Source organism: Heliangelus exortis, chromosome 4, assembly GCF_036169615.1.
Source record: "Heliangelus exortis chromosome 4, bHelExo1.hap1, whole genome shotgun sequence".
Lineage (NCBI taxonomy): Eukaryota > Metazoa > Chordata > Aves > Apodiformes > Trochilidae > Heliangelus > Heliangelus exortis.
Window position 1 is genome coordinate 18,685,840 of NC_092425.1, and position 16,849 is coordinate 18,702,688.

Genomic DNA, 16,849 nt, shown 5'->3' on the forward strand with positions numbered 1-16,849 from the left:
CACAATCATGTCAAAATATACACCTTCCACAACGAATCCTATGCTTCTCTGCCTGAAAGCACTTGATTAAAATGTAAGCTAATTACATTTTTATCCAGGCCACCTGAAACACTAGGGGGTATGGACATCCTTGTTCCAAAGCTGTTTTTTTCTGAGTTCAGCGTAACATCATGACAACTGCCCTCTTGCAACAGAAAAAAGCTACAAGTGGTTTATTTGGCTTCCTAAAGCCATAACACGCAAGAGAAAAAAACCATTACCAGTTGTGATGTGATTGCAGAAAAAGAGCAGAAGCAATTCAATTAATCAAATTATTAGTGCCCTTTTTACATTCTGCAAAATCATTACAGCCTCTACAAAGCAGGATTCCTTGTACCTGAAGGGACACACTTATCTTTTATATATCTACTAAGCTATGATAGCAGTCTATACCTTTTGTACAATGGATGTAATGAAAATACCTCCATGGATGCAATGTATTTCCTTAGATAAGGCTGTCAGTGATTTTATTTTATAGCCATTACATCAAATCAAACTGGTGAGGATGGTTTACTGATGATGCTTAGTTTTTAAAAAGCTTCTGACACAACTGCGAAGCCTTCAGATTTTAATTTATTGTGTGTTAGAACATCTTTTGTGTCCTGTACTTACTTTTCAGGATCTCTGCATTATAGTGTGCTGCGGCAAATTTCAGTGAACCATCTGATCTTGTGTCAAAGCTGGAGTGTTCCCTGTGGTGTTGCCAGCCTCCTTTCCTCAATTGACATTTGAACATTTTCCAGTATTCTGGGTAAAGCACTGTCATGAGTTCATCCACACTGGACACAGACCGCAATTGCTCTTCCAGGTCTTTGCTTGCATGAGCCTGTCAAAGTAACATGCAAGATTAATTACTTTATTATACAAGGTTTGCTGGAAACTAGCCTGAAAAACAATTCATACATTGTAAAACAAAATTGTACTCAAAGGGCTCTTCGTTACAAAAACTGACTTTGTCAGTCAATGCAAACAGTAGTATATGGACAAATAGTGAAATATTTTGCTTGTGCTACTAATTCTTTATCATACTTATAGTTCAAAATATCTGTGTGAGAAAGGAGCTATATAATTAAGCCTAAACAAGTACAGGCTACAGATTTACAAAAAGTAAAAATATCAGAACACCCAGAAATTAAAAAACAGTGGAATTAGAAAAAGTATGAAAACTATTCATGTGATTTTGCACTTTTTTCAGGGAAAAACTTAATAAGCAAATTCTACTTTAAAGCACAGATCCTTAAATTGCTAGGAGTCAAGGACCTTGGTGCCTTTAGGAATCTGAACTGCACACTCCCCGACTCCTAAGTTTCAACTGAAACTCTTCAGAACTCTAAGCACTACATTCCTTAATTTTTTGTTTAAAGAGTATCCTCAAATCCTGCAATTGCACTTTCTGATTTGCTGACTTTTACACAAACACATTGCACTTGCATCTTCCTAAAAGACTCAGATTTAAATTCCAATTTCCTAATTAGCTGGAAGATTCTTTTATCCTCATAGAAGAAACAACATATTGCATCAAAGGAGTGATGTTATTCTCTGCCCACCTCCCTCATCCATGTATTGCTAACTTCCCAAAGGGAAGAGAAATAAGGAAAAAGAAAGTACTGAAAACCTTTACCCACTTTCTCAGCCTACACAGCCCTTAGATGGCAGTACGAGACATGGAATACAGAGATGCACTTTGTAAAAAGCCTTCAGCAACTGACTCTGGACTCCCTATAGGTTGCTCTAGTCCAACAAACTTCAGGCTGTAACAGTGTATAGTATGTGTCCAAAACCAGAAATATGAAAACATAGAAATGGAAATTTAACATAACTTATTAAACTTCATGACTAACCATAGAGCACAGAATGGTTTAGGTTAGCAGGGACCTTAAAGACCATGTAGTTCCAAAATCCCTGACGTGGACAGAGACACCTCCCACTAGACCAAATTGCTCAAAGCCCCTTCTAGTCTAGCATTAAACACCTCAAGGGTTAGGCATCTATAATTTCCCTGAGCAACCTAGTCCAGTCTCTCACCACCCTCACACTGAAGAATGTCTTCCTAATATCAAACTTAAATTTACCCTATTCCAGTTTAAAGCTGTCCTAACACTTATAAAAAGAACATTCCCAGCTTTACTGTAGGTTCCTTTGGGTACCGGAAGGCTGATATAATGTCAATTTGGAGCATCTGGAGAATCCCTCTCATCCTGTCTTCCTAGATGAGGTACTAGAGCCCTCTGATCATCTTTATGGCCCTCCACCGGACTCCATGTCCTCTAATAGCTCCATATCCTTCTTATGTTGGGGACTCCAGAACTGGACAGACATTCCAGGTGGGGTCTCACAAGGGCAGAATCACCTCTCTTAACCCCCTAGACCCACTGCTTTTGATGCGGCCCAGGATATGGTTGGCTTTTTGGGATGTGAGTGATTTTGAACATTATTGTGAGTAAAACAACCAGTTCTGAACTAGCTCACATGAACTAAAACTGTTCCTTGTCTCACAAACAACTAAAAGGCTATAAAATGGCACACACTGTCACTTCTGCTTCCTTAGCAGATATCAAATATAGGAAAAATGCCTTGGGTAAAGGCAGATTCATAGAACTTGTATCTGTAAATACAGTTAAATAGAGAAGCGATGTGTAATACAGATTTCAAACTCATTTGATATGTCAAAGTGTTATGAGATAAAAAATGAAGTTTTCATTGAAGTCTTGCTAATGAGTGTTATAACAGACTACTTTTTCTTGGGACATTTCAACAATCAAGTTGTAAGTCTCGGAATCATGCTCATTTAGGACTTCATCTCTTTCCTGCCTTCCTAAGAATAGTAACCTCTGATCCAAGCCACCCAGTGTGTCTCTTGGGGAGTTGCCCTCAAGTTCGTCAGCAAGACAGAACACTTCACTCCCCCCCTCTCTTTGCAGGATGCCACAAAGATCCTCAATCTGAAGATCACAGACAAAAATGCAAGCTGAACAAACAACTAATTTAGCCACTGTCTGCTTGCTTTCATGTCTCCTGAGAGGTGCAAAGCTGAAGGTTTGAGTAGCCTCATCCATGCCAGGCTGTTCTCTGAGGGCACTGCAGCACGTGCCACCTGAGGAAAGGGAAGCAGCTCATGACACCAGCACAGTGGGAATGTGTGTGGCACAGGAGGTGACAGCATGGAGGTGTGTGTGTGTCCTGTCACAAGGCTGCTTCCCAGCCCATTACATTCTGGCACCAGAATGGCAACTGTGTTTATTCATTTAATAGCTGACCCCTGCAGGTCCCAGCATACCATAAGGGTGACACAGAGAGAGAATCCAACCCAAGGCTCACCAACCTTTCCTGGATTGCTCCAAAGCCTGTGCAGCCCACTGCAGATAAAATGCTGGCTATCGCTGTTTCAGATATTCAAGGTTCAGGCCTAGAACACCAGAAAAGTAAGTATTGAAACTCAAAGTTATTTATTTGATAAGAAGCCAGGATGTATGTAGCAGGAAAGAGCTTATATTTGTCAGAAATAATGTGCTGATCAAATACTCCTTCAGCAGGGAATTCTAACACTTTTCCAGATGGACAGAAAATTTGGTATATATGTATAAAATGCGTGTCAAACACAAAGAAGTTAGAGGCTTTAATAAAGTATTGCATCAAATTTAATAAAGTACTGTTTACATGTGCATCTCTGCCTGGATATTCCATAGGCCAGTGTGCCGTGTGAAGAACACAGAATACTGCCTACAACGTAAAGTGCTCACTTAGTATGAGCAAAAGGAAAAAAATTCTGGAGCAGATATATGAAATGACTTCTCTTAAAACATGGATAATCGTTATTCCATCAGATTTTATGCTTAGTTTAATAAAACCATTTACTTGTAAAGATAGCTTCAATTCAAGTTGAAATTCAAGTTATAAATACACTGTGGAAAACCAACTTCCTCACTAGAGGGCTTTTGTTCTCTCCCCTCTTCTGATTTAGCAAGAAAGGGAGAAGGAAATCCATGCATGCACCCTAAATACAGTACATGCAAAACCCAGAGTGAGGGACAGAAAAAAAGAATTGAAAATACAGATTAATTTTTCGGTATGTTTCACATACTACCTTGGTACACAAACCAATGATCTCTTCCAGGTCTATTTACTGTAAGACTATGAAAGATGTATATTTTTGAACTGCAGCAAATTACTTTCATCTGTGTCAAACCATTTAAAGAAACATACATGTAAGGAGCTTGCGGAGTGATTTTATTTTGTACAACAGACAAAAATTTCTGTTGACATGAACATAAAAACTAAATCTTAAATTCTGGTTGATTAAAAAAATGTATGTCCTGCACACAGTAAAAGCATCAGATCATAAAGGATTGTTAAAAAGAGTTCCTAAATTTTTCAAGAGGAGTGCAATAGCTTCTGTAAAGGTAATAGTTCTCTGGCAACACTTTTATTTTGTCATAGTTTTAATTCATGGGTTTAACTTGTGCCACAAGAGGTTTAGGTTAGATATTAGGAAAAATTTATTTACCGAAAGAGTGGTGAGGCATTGGAATGGGCTGCCCAGGGAGGTGATGGAGTCACCATCCCTCGAGGTGCTCAAGAAGTATTTAGATGTGGTGCTTCAGGATAGGGTTTAGTGGTTGTGGTAATTGGATTAGGTTGAACTCAATGATCTTTAAGGCCTTTTCCAACCTTGACAATTCTGTCATGCTATGATTCTAAACTATACTCTTTCTTAATTTTGCATTGGTTTTTAGTTTCGGACACACACAAAAAATAAAAACCTCAAAATGATTTTGCAGTGGAAATCCAGACTTCAACACCTCTTTAGAATTTATGATAAGAAAAAGAGGAAGTAGCATCAACAAAGATGAACTATAAATCAGAGGAGCTCTAACTTTTCATTAATTTTATGCAAACATAGAGTAGTGAAGTTTGGAAAGAAATCATGTTTGTAGATGCAGTTACACTTTGGAGACAGACTAAACTTTTGATTAGTCAACCTCTAAAAGATAATATATGGCATTGAGCAAAATAACAACTAAACAATACAAGTGTGAATGAAGAATACAATGAAAACTAATTAACTTCCCCTTCTTCCATATTATTTCCTGAGGAACAAGGGAAGTGAACAATAGAGATAGAAATAAAATCGTAAAGCTTGTCCAGTTTTTCATAAAATGACTTGCAAGGGAAGGTGCAGGATATCAAACAGGCTTTATATCCATTAATAAAGTCAAATTTACAACACATTTTCCATGCATTGCATTATTTGTCTTTCCCATTTCCCCAGTGTCTGCTTCTATTATTAATAACAAAGGTCAGAACACTTAATATTTGGCAACAGGCTTGGCACATAATTGATGGTGCAATGTGCTATAGCAGTACTACTTTTATACATCTGCCCTGATTCTAGTTGTCAACTCATTTCATTTTCAAAGAATTTGTTGACAATTCTTAATAGTAAAATGCTGTATATAAGCATCTCCATTTAACAGTATTCTTATACTCCAATTATTTATGGACTGAAATGAATTAAAATCAAGTAGTTAAATTCTAACACTGAAACAAGTGTTTTGCAAGTAAATGGAAATCTTGCAAAAGAGAAGTATGTATAAACACTTCACTGGCATAGTATTTTACTACGATTTTCATGTACTTCAGCCCTAGTTTTTTGGAACTTGATGCCAGCAAAAATAAAAAAGAAAATATCCTAAATTAATATCTTGGCCATAGTTAATAATTAAATTGAACTTTTTAATCTATGTCTACAATCATGGCTGTATAGCCCCAATTTTTATCTCACATGCACCACTGGTAAAACTGAATGTCTGCCCAGAGCTGCAAACATTTACCATTCAATATAGCAACAAAACAGTGTCTTATGGAAGTGAAACAGTAACAGTGAACATAATTTTTTATTTTATGTTATTTTAAATAAGTAGTAAGAGCACTGCACTTATTTTGAACTAAATCAAAACATCATGAGAACAGCAGAGAGATTAGAATCAGTCTCTGTTCCAAAGAGCTTAAAAGTATATCAAACAGGCATAATACAAATGAAAGTATAAAATACATAAAATGCTCTGAACTGTATTATGCTTTGAGTGATCTTTATTCATTTTGGCATTTTGAATACCAGTAATAACAAACAAAGAAAACAAATAAATGCTGGTGGTAGTAAGAGTGTACAAAGTGAAGACACAAGGAAAAAAAAAAAAGCAGCATATCTAAGATTATAGATTTGGACAAAAGCACTTATGTTGGGTCCTTCAGCCAAACATTTAGCAGAAGGTTCAGAAACACACATCTTGGCTGGTGCTTATTCCTCAAGTACCTGCATTCCTGAATTGTTCTCAATGTTCCCTTGTGAAATGCCGTTACTTTCATACATCCAATGGGAATTACTTCTGAAAATACCCTTTTTTGATTTGAGTCTGATTTCCATGGGAAGCACAGAGAGAGAGGGGAAAAAAAATAAAACATTCCTCCCTTTCTAGAGCAAGTCCCTGCTCTGCTGTTTGGTTTCCTTATGAGTGCCTTAGGCAGCAGGTTCTACCAGGTTTCTATGAGCATGGGCAACTAAGATGTTGCTGTAGGTAATGTGGTGTCTGACACAATCAGAGATGTTAATACCACAGTGCCATAAGAGAAATCCATATGACCTAGCTATGCATACATGTGTGTATAGAAATGGGGAAAAGGGTCACTAAACACCATTCCTCATCATGATGGAGAACAGTTTTAAGAAAGAGGTTGGTAGGCACCTTAGCCAGACTCCAAATATCTATGACCTTTTTCAAGAAACTTCACAGCTAGATTATAGTCGCAGAAGAGCTCATGATTTTTGAAATTTGCATTGTTCCATAACAGCAGTCTTCAAATTATGGTCCATAAAGCCCTACTATTTCTAAAAATTAAGCAAGTCATAATTGCAAAATAAATTATGAAAGTCAAGCCCTTTATCAATAGACTCAATTCATTATTCAGGAGCTTGCACTGGATACAAAGTAGAGGTCAAAGGCTGCACAGCCTTCATTAAAAATATCTGTGGGTAACAATTTGCTGTTTAAGTGCAGCTGCATGTGGATTCTTTGATTTAAAGACTCACACCAAAGCTTTCAGCTAGCATTATAAATAGATGTGGGATCAATAAGGATTTGGATTATTGCTGATGAAAGGCTTACATCTGATTAAATCTTGGAGACACCAGGCAGTACCAGATGAGTATTGTGTGTTGTTGTCTTGGTCATCCTCAGATATACTGATCGTTGCTGATCATTGCAGAGGATGACTGTGACTGGGTGCATGATCAGAAGAAAGAGGTAATGGTGAGTAAAAATAAGGGACAAAATTGTGAAGATTGCTGGGTTATCAAGGCAGCTACCACATCTGCTGGAAAGGAGACAGCTCGCAGCGTGAGAGCCCTGTGCAGTGCAGCCACCACAGACTGCCAGGGGCTGGTGCCAATCGCATGCATCCCGACTACGAGGCATCTGGGTTGATGCCACGTGGCAGTTCTGTAGAATTCAGCACATTATAAAAAGAGTATGTTCATTTTGAATTCTTTTAACTAATGTTGAGGAAAGCTAACCATGTAATTCTGAAAATAATTCAATACTTAAAAATTGAACTCCAACTAAAAATTCTGGCCATGAGATCTTACTCCCTCACAAGATGACAAAACACCAGATAGGCAACTGTTTAAAAAATGATTTCAATATTGCTGTGTTTTTAAAATACCCTGCAACCTTCTTTTGGTTTTTTTTTTTTCCTTCCAACAGTCAAACATATCTCAAGAAAATCAAGACACAAGAATAAACTACCATGCCTTTTTATGACGATCATTTATTTTCAGTCTTTACTGAGCTTTCATTAACATTAACACTGCATTTACTAGCAACCCCCATTAGCTCTGTCACTAGAAGCAGACAAGTATGGAGACAGATTTTGGAGAAAACTATTCACATGGTGACACTGTAGTTATCTGTCATCACTTTGGCAGATGTTAGACAGGCAGCAGGAATTAGAAGAGCTTCTTAGTATCAAGTAGAGATTTACTAAGTGAAAAGGTAAGGGACATGCTCTCTATTTTAATGTGAATGCCCGCCCATTCTAAAACACTGCATGAGCACAGTACCTGTGCTACATGAAGACAACCAAGACCTAGAAAACAAAATGTTTTCTATTCTACAGGTCAATAGTAACTACAAGAAGGTTTAACTAAAGAGTTTGAATAAGAAATTTCACATTCTTAAGAACATGTTTGAATTATGCTGAACACCTATCCTACAACATATGGTGCCTTCTCACTGTAATGAGAGTATTTAGTTTCGAATTCAACAGTCTTATTTATTCTTGAATTTTTAACAACAGGGCCTATAAATATAGCACTGAAGAATAACATGAACATGTCAGCTCTTATCACTGTTGTATAATTTCTCCCACAAAGTAACTTTCCTTTTCACCAGGTTATTAAAATCACTGTTTGAAGCCCTCAGCAAATGTAATTAATCCATGGTCTCAATATTTAGTAATAGGTCACAGAAATTTCTTGTATTCCTTATACTTTCAAAACAGTTCTTAAAACAAATAATTTCACAGGCCATGAAGAAAGATCAGTTGAATTTCAAAAAAAAAGCTGAACTTTATTCCTAAACAAATGTCTTAATCTAATAGGACACGATTTCTGTATTGTCAAACAAGCTTTGCACAGTTTACAGATCTGTAAAGAAATATTAATTAGAAGACCACCAACCTTGTCACATTCCCTGTTTCAAATATTCCTGCTATAAACACCATACACTAGAACACAAAATAAAGCTGAATAATGAGTAAATTATAACACAGCAATTCCAGTTCCATAATTGTTTTAAATTATTACAAACTAGTTGTGTATGTGAGAAATGAAACATAAAGGCTCTTAGAAACCTGTGCATTTTATTAAAGTTCAGAGTTTTAAAGTTTTACTTAGCATCACGTTTCTTGAGTTCATCTTACACAAGTAATTAAAAAAGTCCATTTTGTAACTTGAACCATGATGCCAGACAAACAAATCACACAGCTACGACTTTGGCAACTAAGGTATTAAATTGTGAGACTTCATTCATAAATTAAAGCTTCTTCTGGTTCTGTTTTGTGTTTTTGTTTTGTTGTCAAAGTATTACACAAATATTCTGTGTAAAGGTTCTTTACTAACATAGGCAAAATAACGAGATCTTAATTTCACTAGCCTAAGAAAGTCACAAAATGCAAAGGACCTGCTGACTGCCACCTACTTGTGCCCAATCTGCAAACGTGAGTTTGAAATTTCTTCCATCCTAAATTCTGTGTGGAACATTCCTTGGATCACCATTTTACATCCATTACAGAGAAGCCATACAGAAACAAAACCACTTATTTAGACATTGAGCCTATAATACTTTTTTTCCTTGCCCTTTGATGCTGCAAGAAAAAATGGCCAGACAGACAAAAACACTTTCCAATCTTAATCCCAAAAATTCCAAATGGGTTAGAACAGTTCAAAGAGAAGATTGATTTTCAAGCCTTTAAGTATAACATTACATTGAAAGCACTTTAAAACCAAAAGACACTAACAAAACACTTAACTCGCATAATGTTGCATTCAAAGTGAATTATTTAAACTCAAGAAAATGCAGTACTTTAAGGCATCAATATTCAAAAACTGGGGAATAGTGTGGCATGGAAAAGCACCATAGGAGTCTTCCCATGTTTGAACACCCTACACCAGCTGCGTGCTTTCAGGGACTGCCATCAGCAGCTGAGGTTCCTACCCATTCCTCCAGAATGGGTACGAAATGCGAGGCACACCTTTGCTTTCCCTGATGGGCAAACTTTATGGAACACTGTTACTATAAAAGATGAGCTATTCTGTGGAGCTCTCGTATCCCTTCTGAACTATGGGGAGGAAAAATGAAAAACAAAAATGGACTTTAAACACAAAAAGAGAAACAGTGCTTGTGTATCACTGAAAGAGAAAGCTTACTGCACTAAAACCTGACAGGTATTAAAAGATTTGTCAGCAAGGAATGAGAGATGGGGAAAGGCAAAAGAATCCCTGAGAATGACAAATCCAAGAGCTAGACTGAAAATTGGTCACAATTCCCTTTCAGGCAACCAAATTAAGAGAAATACATGTTGCCCATTATTTTTGGCTTAAATTATTCTGAATAGCGTATTGTACTGTAATTTTACTTTAGAAGGGTCAGGGAACATCAGCAGTATTAATCAGATCCTAATTTATACTGACAGGACACAGAGTAATCCAACACTGAACACAGTGGGTTATCAGAAGACTTTTTAAAGAAGGCTTGAAGTTTTTGCAAGAACAGATTTACAAAGAATGTCCTGAGCCATCAAGTTCCACTGGACTGCAAGGCTACTTACACTGCCTGATGGAAGTTACAATACTGCATCTTGAAAACCATGATGGTGCCATTAGTTGAAACAACCCCTAAACCACCTTGCTGAGTACCCTGCATTCTATCTAGACCCAGAAACCAATGAGAAAGAAAATGGATTTCTTGAGATTGTATCTATTACAGGGAGGCATACAGAAAGCATAAGGGGGACAGAGGTTCTAGTTATTTAAAATCTATTGAACAATATAAAGAAGATATTTAAAATTCAGCTAGGCACATGCAGACATTTTACTGATAATATTGTGGGGTTTTTCTCCTGCTACGCTTTTTATTTCCTCTTAGAAGTATGCAACTGTTTTATGAAAAAAGTGGGTTTATAACATTGCATTTTGTATTCATCTGGTCACAGAGTCTTGAACAGAAGAAGTTTAAGTAACCAAACCCAGGTATCAGGTTTGTGACATGAAAATGGGAGTGAAGGAATAAAGGGAGAAGGAACAAAAAGTTGGCTTGTACCAGGATAGTGCAACCAAACATCCAGCTTCAGGCTCAGGGTCCCCTGAGATTTTGTTCTTCAGAGGCAAAGATATCCATCTCAAAATGACATTCTTATACAAAAGGAAGGAAAAAATAGAACAAAGCATTCTGGACTTTTGGAATAAAATAGATCCTATCATAGTAGTCAGTTTCCTCAAACTAAAAGGTACCAGAGTTTTTTTAGATTTTAGCAGAAGAAAGAGTAAAAGCCGAATTTACGCAGAAAAGAAACTCTCTAGCACTACCAGCAATGCTTAAAAAACAAAGTGCTTTTTCAAGTGTATGAAGGTACTTCCCAAAGTCAACCTGCAGAGATTATTTATAATGATCTGCATATAAAACCATGATGGAGTTATGTGCATACAAAATTAAGGTAAAAGAATGATTCCTTTGACTTTTTTCCCCAGCAGCTTAGTGTGTGTACCATGATGTACACACACATTTTTGCAGGATCACAGCCCTGGAAACTGGAGTTTTGGACATACCCTTTTTAATACCAAGAGCCCACTGCAGTCGCTGAGGTCACCATTTACAGGACCAGACCATGAAATAACTTCTGAATTCCTGGGCATGTTTCTAGCATTTTTTTAATTTTTTTTTTACTGAGGACTGCAATTTCCTCAATGCTTTGAGACAGCAGCTCTTTCCAAACCAAGTAGATTCAGGCACAGGGAACACATGTCCCATTAAAGTAACTGGCAGTGAGAAAGACATTTCTGGTATGCTGAAATAAATTTTGTTTCAAAATAAAGTGTTTTGTTTATTTTAAATTTTATTTGAACTAGGATTGAAAAAGAGGGGAAAAATGTAAATGAATGAGCTATAAGAACATTTTGTTTCATATTTAAATAGCTTTAGAGCAATTTGGAGAGCAATTATTAATGTAGCTTTATAACCAGGTATAGCAGATGCTGTTATAAATTTTTATTATTTTACCTATAGATTATTTCCGACATTATCCCACATAATAATCTCCTCTGCTGTCTTACATTTTGAGAAGTCTTGTAACTGTCACCCTATATTATTAGGGAGAAAACTAGAACAGTATCTATTATAAATTCCTGTTTTGTTTGAGAAGGAAGGGAACAAAGACTGCAGAATTTTGCTGTTCCAAGACTCAGATTACAGTGGTGCAGCCTTACTGTGTCTCTTTATTTATTTACACTTGTCATTTGGGTCAATTAGAATTTTAACTATGGCAAAATTGTATTTTTTTTTTTTAAGTCATTAAAATTGACTGTGCCTTTAAACAAATGTCCCCAGATGCTATGGGTACAGCTAATCACAAGCACAAAGACCCAGTCAAGGTCAGGCTGCAAGTTTGTCTCTAATTGCCCAGTTACACATTCTTTGTTCACCCAAATCTTCTATGGACTTCAATGGGATTTTTGTTTAGTGAGGATTACAGGATTTTGCCTCTTACCTTAAGTACTGCATCTATACATCACTTTGTATAGTATGTTTCAGTCCCTACAGCCACAGTATATAGTTTTACCAGTACTGAATATCATGATGAGCTTTTTAATCACCTTCCCAAAGCCTTAAAACTCAGCTTCCTTTTGTTATACTTTATTTTCTTTTGCTCTTCCAAGGTCAACGTGGAACTTCTACTTTGAAAATTAGTTACCTGGCAGCCCACTGTTGTTTGTCCCACTGCTGCTATACTTTTCATTTTGAACATGCTAATTTGCTTTCAAAACCTATTGACCTAACTACGGTAATTAGTCATTCTGCTCAAACACAAAGACAGTATTTTTCCTACCCCAGAGTCTTTCTTAAATTCCTGGTTACATTTCAGCTCCTTATTAAAGCAGTCTGGTGATTTTTAGATGATCTGACCAATGCCCATAACAGCATTTGTTTACTTCTCTGAACACTTTTGCTTGTCACAGCATGTTTGTGTGATTAATTCTCAATTCCAATTTTTTTTTAGCTGCTTTACATCAGGTCTCCTGCGGTCCTCCCTCAGTTTACCCCACAACATATGTTCACAAAAAACATTTTCTCATCATTATGCAAGCACAACAACCTAGGCAAAGCGCATGCTATAATTTTTTTATCAGAGCAGCTGTGCAACTCGAAGGCAAGAGCATTTCTGTGTCTCTTCCTCATCCAAACTGAATGCATGAAGAAACCCAGACACAGCAGACAAGACAGTTCACTCAAGGGCCTTCTTCTAGCAGCATAAACACAGAACACCACAAGTTCATTTCCAGAATGTCCCAGCTGGTCTGGCAGAGATGGAGCCTTTCTGCTGCCTCCTAAAACAGGCAATGGCAACCTTCAGCATTTCACTCTGCAAACACACCTTTCCAGAGAGCTGAAACACACCCTTTGACTATTTAAAACCAAAATATACTCCAAAAACAACAACAGAGAAAAAAAAAAAATCTATCTGAACTGAAGGAATTTCCTAAACAAAAAAAATGTATTATTCCTCCAAGCTGTTCCATGGGAGCTGAGGCAGGTCATAAAAGCAGCAGTGCCAAGTGTGTGTGGACAGCCTGCCCCGGGCAGCACTGACCATGGCATCTGGGCTTATATGAGGAATAGTGTGCCCAGCAGGACTGGGGAAGTGACTGCCCCCTGTACTCAGCACTTCTGAGGCCACATCTGAAAATACTGTGTTCAGGTTTGAGTCCCTCACTATATGAAGGACATTGAGGTTCTAGAACATGACCAAAGCAGAGCAACAAAGCTGGTGAAGGGTCTAGAGCACAAATTCTCAGAGGAGCAGCTGAGGGAATTCGGGCTGTTTAGTGTGAAGGGCAGGGAGACCTCATAGCTCTGTATATGAAAGGAGGTTGCAGTGAGGTGGGTGTTGGTCTCATCTCCCAAATAACAAGCAATACAAGTCTAATAACTTGACCAATTCTAATCTTCCGATGTGTGTCTCAAGGTATTGACCAGCTAAATTTTTTAGGAAATAGGCTTCTGCTCAATGCTCCCTCCCAGACAAGGGCTTTGTGAAAATGTAGCCACTGACCAGCTATATTCTAAATTTTCTGCTGAACTGAACAGAAATGTGTTAATGCTTAAAGACTTAACACAATATGGACTTAGCCTCTGCTACTGCAAATATTTCAAGCAGAATACCAAAAATACTACATCCAGAGCTGTCCAGGTAGAAAGCAAAGCACTTAAATGGTCTTTCCACAGAAAAATGTTACTTGGTTGTCTCACGCTCTTTGAACTCCCTCAGGTTTCTCATCCTATCTCAAGTTCTTGTTGTCTATACAAAATTAAAGTTATCCATGATACCTTCTCAACTGTTTGAAAAGAAAACTTTCACATAAATGTAGAAAAATAAAAATAAAATCTTTGCTATAGGAATACATGGGCTCCATAACACACTGCCAAGAAGTATCTTAATTATTTCTTTTATCAATCACAAACATGCACGGGTGAGCACTGAACAACATTATCACAGTTATATTAAATACATAGATTTTGAAACATGATTTTTCTAGGTCTTAAATGATTTTAAAAACTTATGTCTGGTACCTTCTCCTGTACACTTTGTCTCTACCAAAGCCAGTGGTCTTCACCTTATGCTGGTCTTCGGGCAAAATTAAATCTTTCTGTTGGCCTCAGTTTTAACTATTCACTTTTAATTTGTGAGCACCACATTAATTGTGGGCTTCGGGCTGACTTAACAGACTGATTTTTGTCTTAGGAATGGCAAATACTCTAATACGGTTTTATTAGCAAAGCTCTTTTCTGTGCAACTGTGAATTACAGCATTTTATAAGAGCAGAAAAAACATCTTCCTCAATCAGTGTTTCATTTTTATGATTAAACATATAACTATAGTTTTTTTTTTCATCCTCTTCATACACTATAACTTTATGGTCATTTGAACAGTAGATGAAATATGAAGAATTGGTCACATGAGAATCGGAAGCACTAACTACAGTGACACACTGGGTAAAGTATATTCATTTAGTTAAAAAAAACACCAGTTAGTTGCAAGCAACAGAAGATGGATAATCACTTCTCAGGTTTTGTAGTTCCTTTGGTAACACTACGTGAGTGACCAGAATACTATTTAATGGTCTCCACTTTCAAGGTTACATTATGTTCCAATAGTGTGAAACAGTCACTGCCAACCGACATACACACTGGTATTTTTCATGCTTGAAAAGCACATGCTAGTCAGGAGATTTTATCAGCTATTTACTTTAAAAGCAAAAGAGCACTTGACTCCTGCTGATAAATAAGGTCAGCAAACAGAGTGCCGAGCCTGGGACACCGCTACAAGGCTACAGTCAACAGGCACTGTCAGGCCCAGAGCACATGCAGAAATAGTATTTTACTTTTTAGGGCTCAAGCACCAGCCTTAACACTGTCCTCTTGTCCCCGTTAGAATACTTGGTAGCAGCAGAGTGCACAGCTCCTTGCCAGACAGTGTGCAGACCAGGGGATGCTTGCTCACTTGCTTAAGAATTTCTAATTCTCTTTCAGTATCATGGTATTTAGCCACATCACATAAGGGAGGCTGGATAACAAGAGCTGGCAGTTTGGTTCAGTTCAAAGACTGGACTGCTCTAAGTAAATGATAGACAGATTACCTTGCTACTCTGCGAGCAACATGAAACACACATGGAGGGTAGGAATCAGAACCGGACAATCCAATTTTTGTTAGGTAACAAGTCCTACCAAGTAAGTGCACATTTTCAAACTGAACTTAAAACCATATTTTTTCTCTGTATTTAAATTCTTGTGTGCCTTATTTTGACCTTCTTTTGAGTAAAGCCTGCACTAAGCCATGGTAGTTTGTAGACTGCAGACAGAACAGAAAATACTTTCCCTCTGAAGTGCCTAGATATATCTTTTCCATCCTCAGACTTTTTCAGGTTTTTAAGAAGTACTTGTAATTTAGATCCCTGTTCTTTGCCACCACATGTGGTTGGCTTCTTGAGCTTAATTCCAATATTCCCTCAGGGCATTCCTTACATAAGATGCCTAACATTCTTCTCAGCAGTCTTTAAAACCAAATGACACCTATATTGAAATCCCTCAACACTGTCTGTACATCAACGCTATTTGCACCTACTGCTTCTGCCCACAGACTCCAGTGCTGCCAAAGTCAGCACCTTTCTTGGGGCTAAACACACACGAAGGTAGTTTTGAAGAGCAAGCGGATATTCTTCAGATGAAGAGTAACATTCTCTCTTTATAAAATTAGCATTCAAATAGTAACTGCAGGGAACTTGGGGAAAGAGAGAAATGCTGTAAATCTTCAGTTCCTATAGACTTGCCCACTGGCAATAAAAAAGACCACACTCACTAAAGCCTCGTCTCAATTCTTCAGATAGTCATGTCAAGCAACATTAAGAGACGGAACTACACCTATTTATTAATATGACTAAACTTTAGTGTGCTGCTGCTTGCTTTTTCCACAGAAACTGTAACTGACTATACTGATTTTCCTGATTAAAGGCTTTCTTTTTACAGTCCTTCTACAGAGTTCTGTCACACATTTTTATATCTGACTCTCAATTTCTAGTCCTTTTGATTTCCCAGTAATGCTCTAAGCATCCAGAATTCAGTACTCCAAATCAAAGTCTAGAGTTCAGACTCCGCTTACCACACTAGTTGAATACTAAAAACTGTAATGCCTAAAAAGGGAATTTTGAAAATTATTTATTCCTTAAAAGAACAGGAGTTGGTAAAATGTATTTCAGCAACACATTCTTTCTCATAATGTCTACAAAAACGAACATATATAATAAAAGTTATTAATTATACTGAGTCAAGATGGTTGCATCTAAAGGACAAATATTAAGAACAGATTGAGAAACCTAGTACCTGGAAAATTTCAGGCTAAGAAGGGCATACTTTATATTGAAAGACAGGTGAACTTCACCATAGACACAGTTTACACAGACAAATTATCATTTCTAAACAAACAA

The 16,849-nt window shown here is 37.2% G+C and overlaps 1 protein-coding gene across 2 annotated transcripts in view; it reads right to left on the reverse strand.

The window, feature by feature from the left end:
* Positions 1–16,849, reverse strand: part of VEGFC (vascular endothelial growth factor C) — a 76,739-nt gene that overhangs the window by 16,659 nt on the left and 43,231 nt on the right. Inside the window, exons 2-3 of one of the 2 annotated variants that reach the window (XM_071743223.1) lie at positions 3,362–3,445; positions 652–865 (exon numbers count right to left, since the gene is read on the reverse strand). In XM_071743223.1, coding sequence (XP_071599324.1) covers positions 652–805 — 154 coding nt within the window. In that variant the 5' untranslated portion in view covers positions 806–865; positions 3,362–3,445. The remainder of the gene's footprint in view (positions 1–651; positions 866–3,361; positions 3,446–16,849) is intronic. The other variant, XM_071743222.1, reaches the window with a different exon arrangement.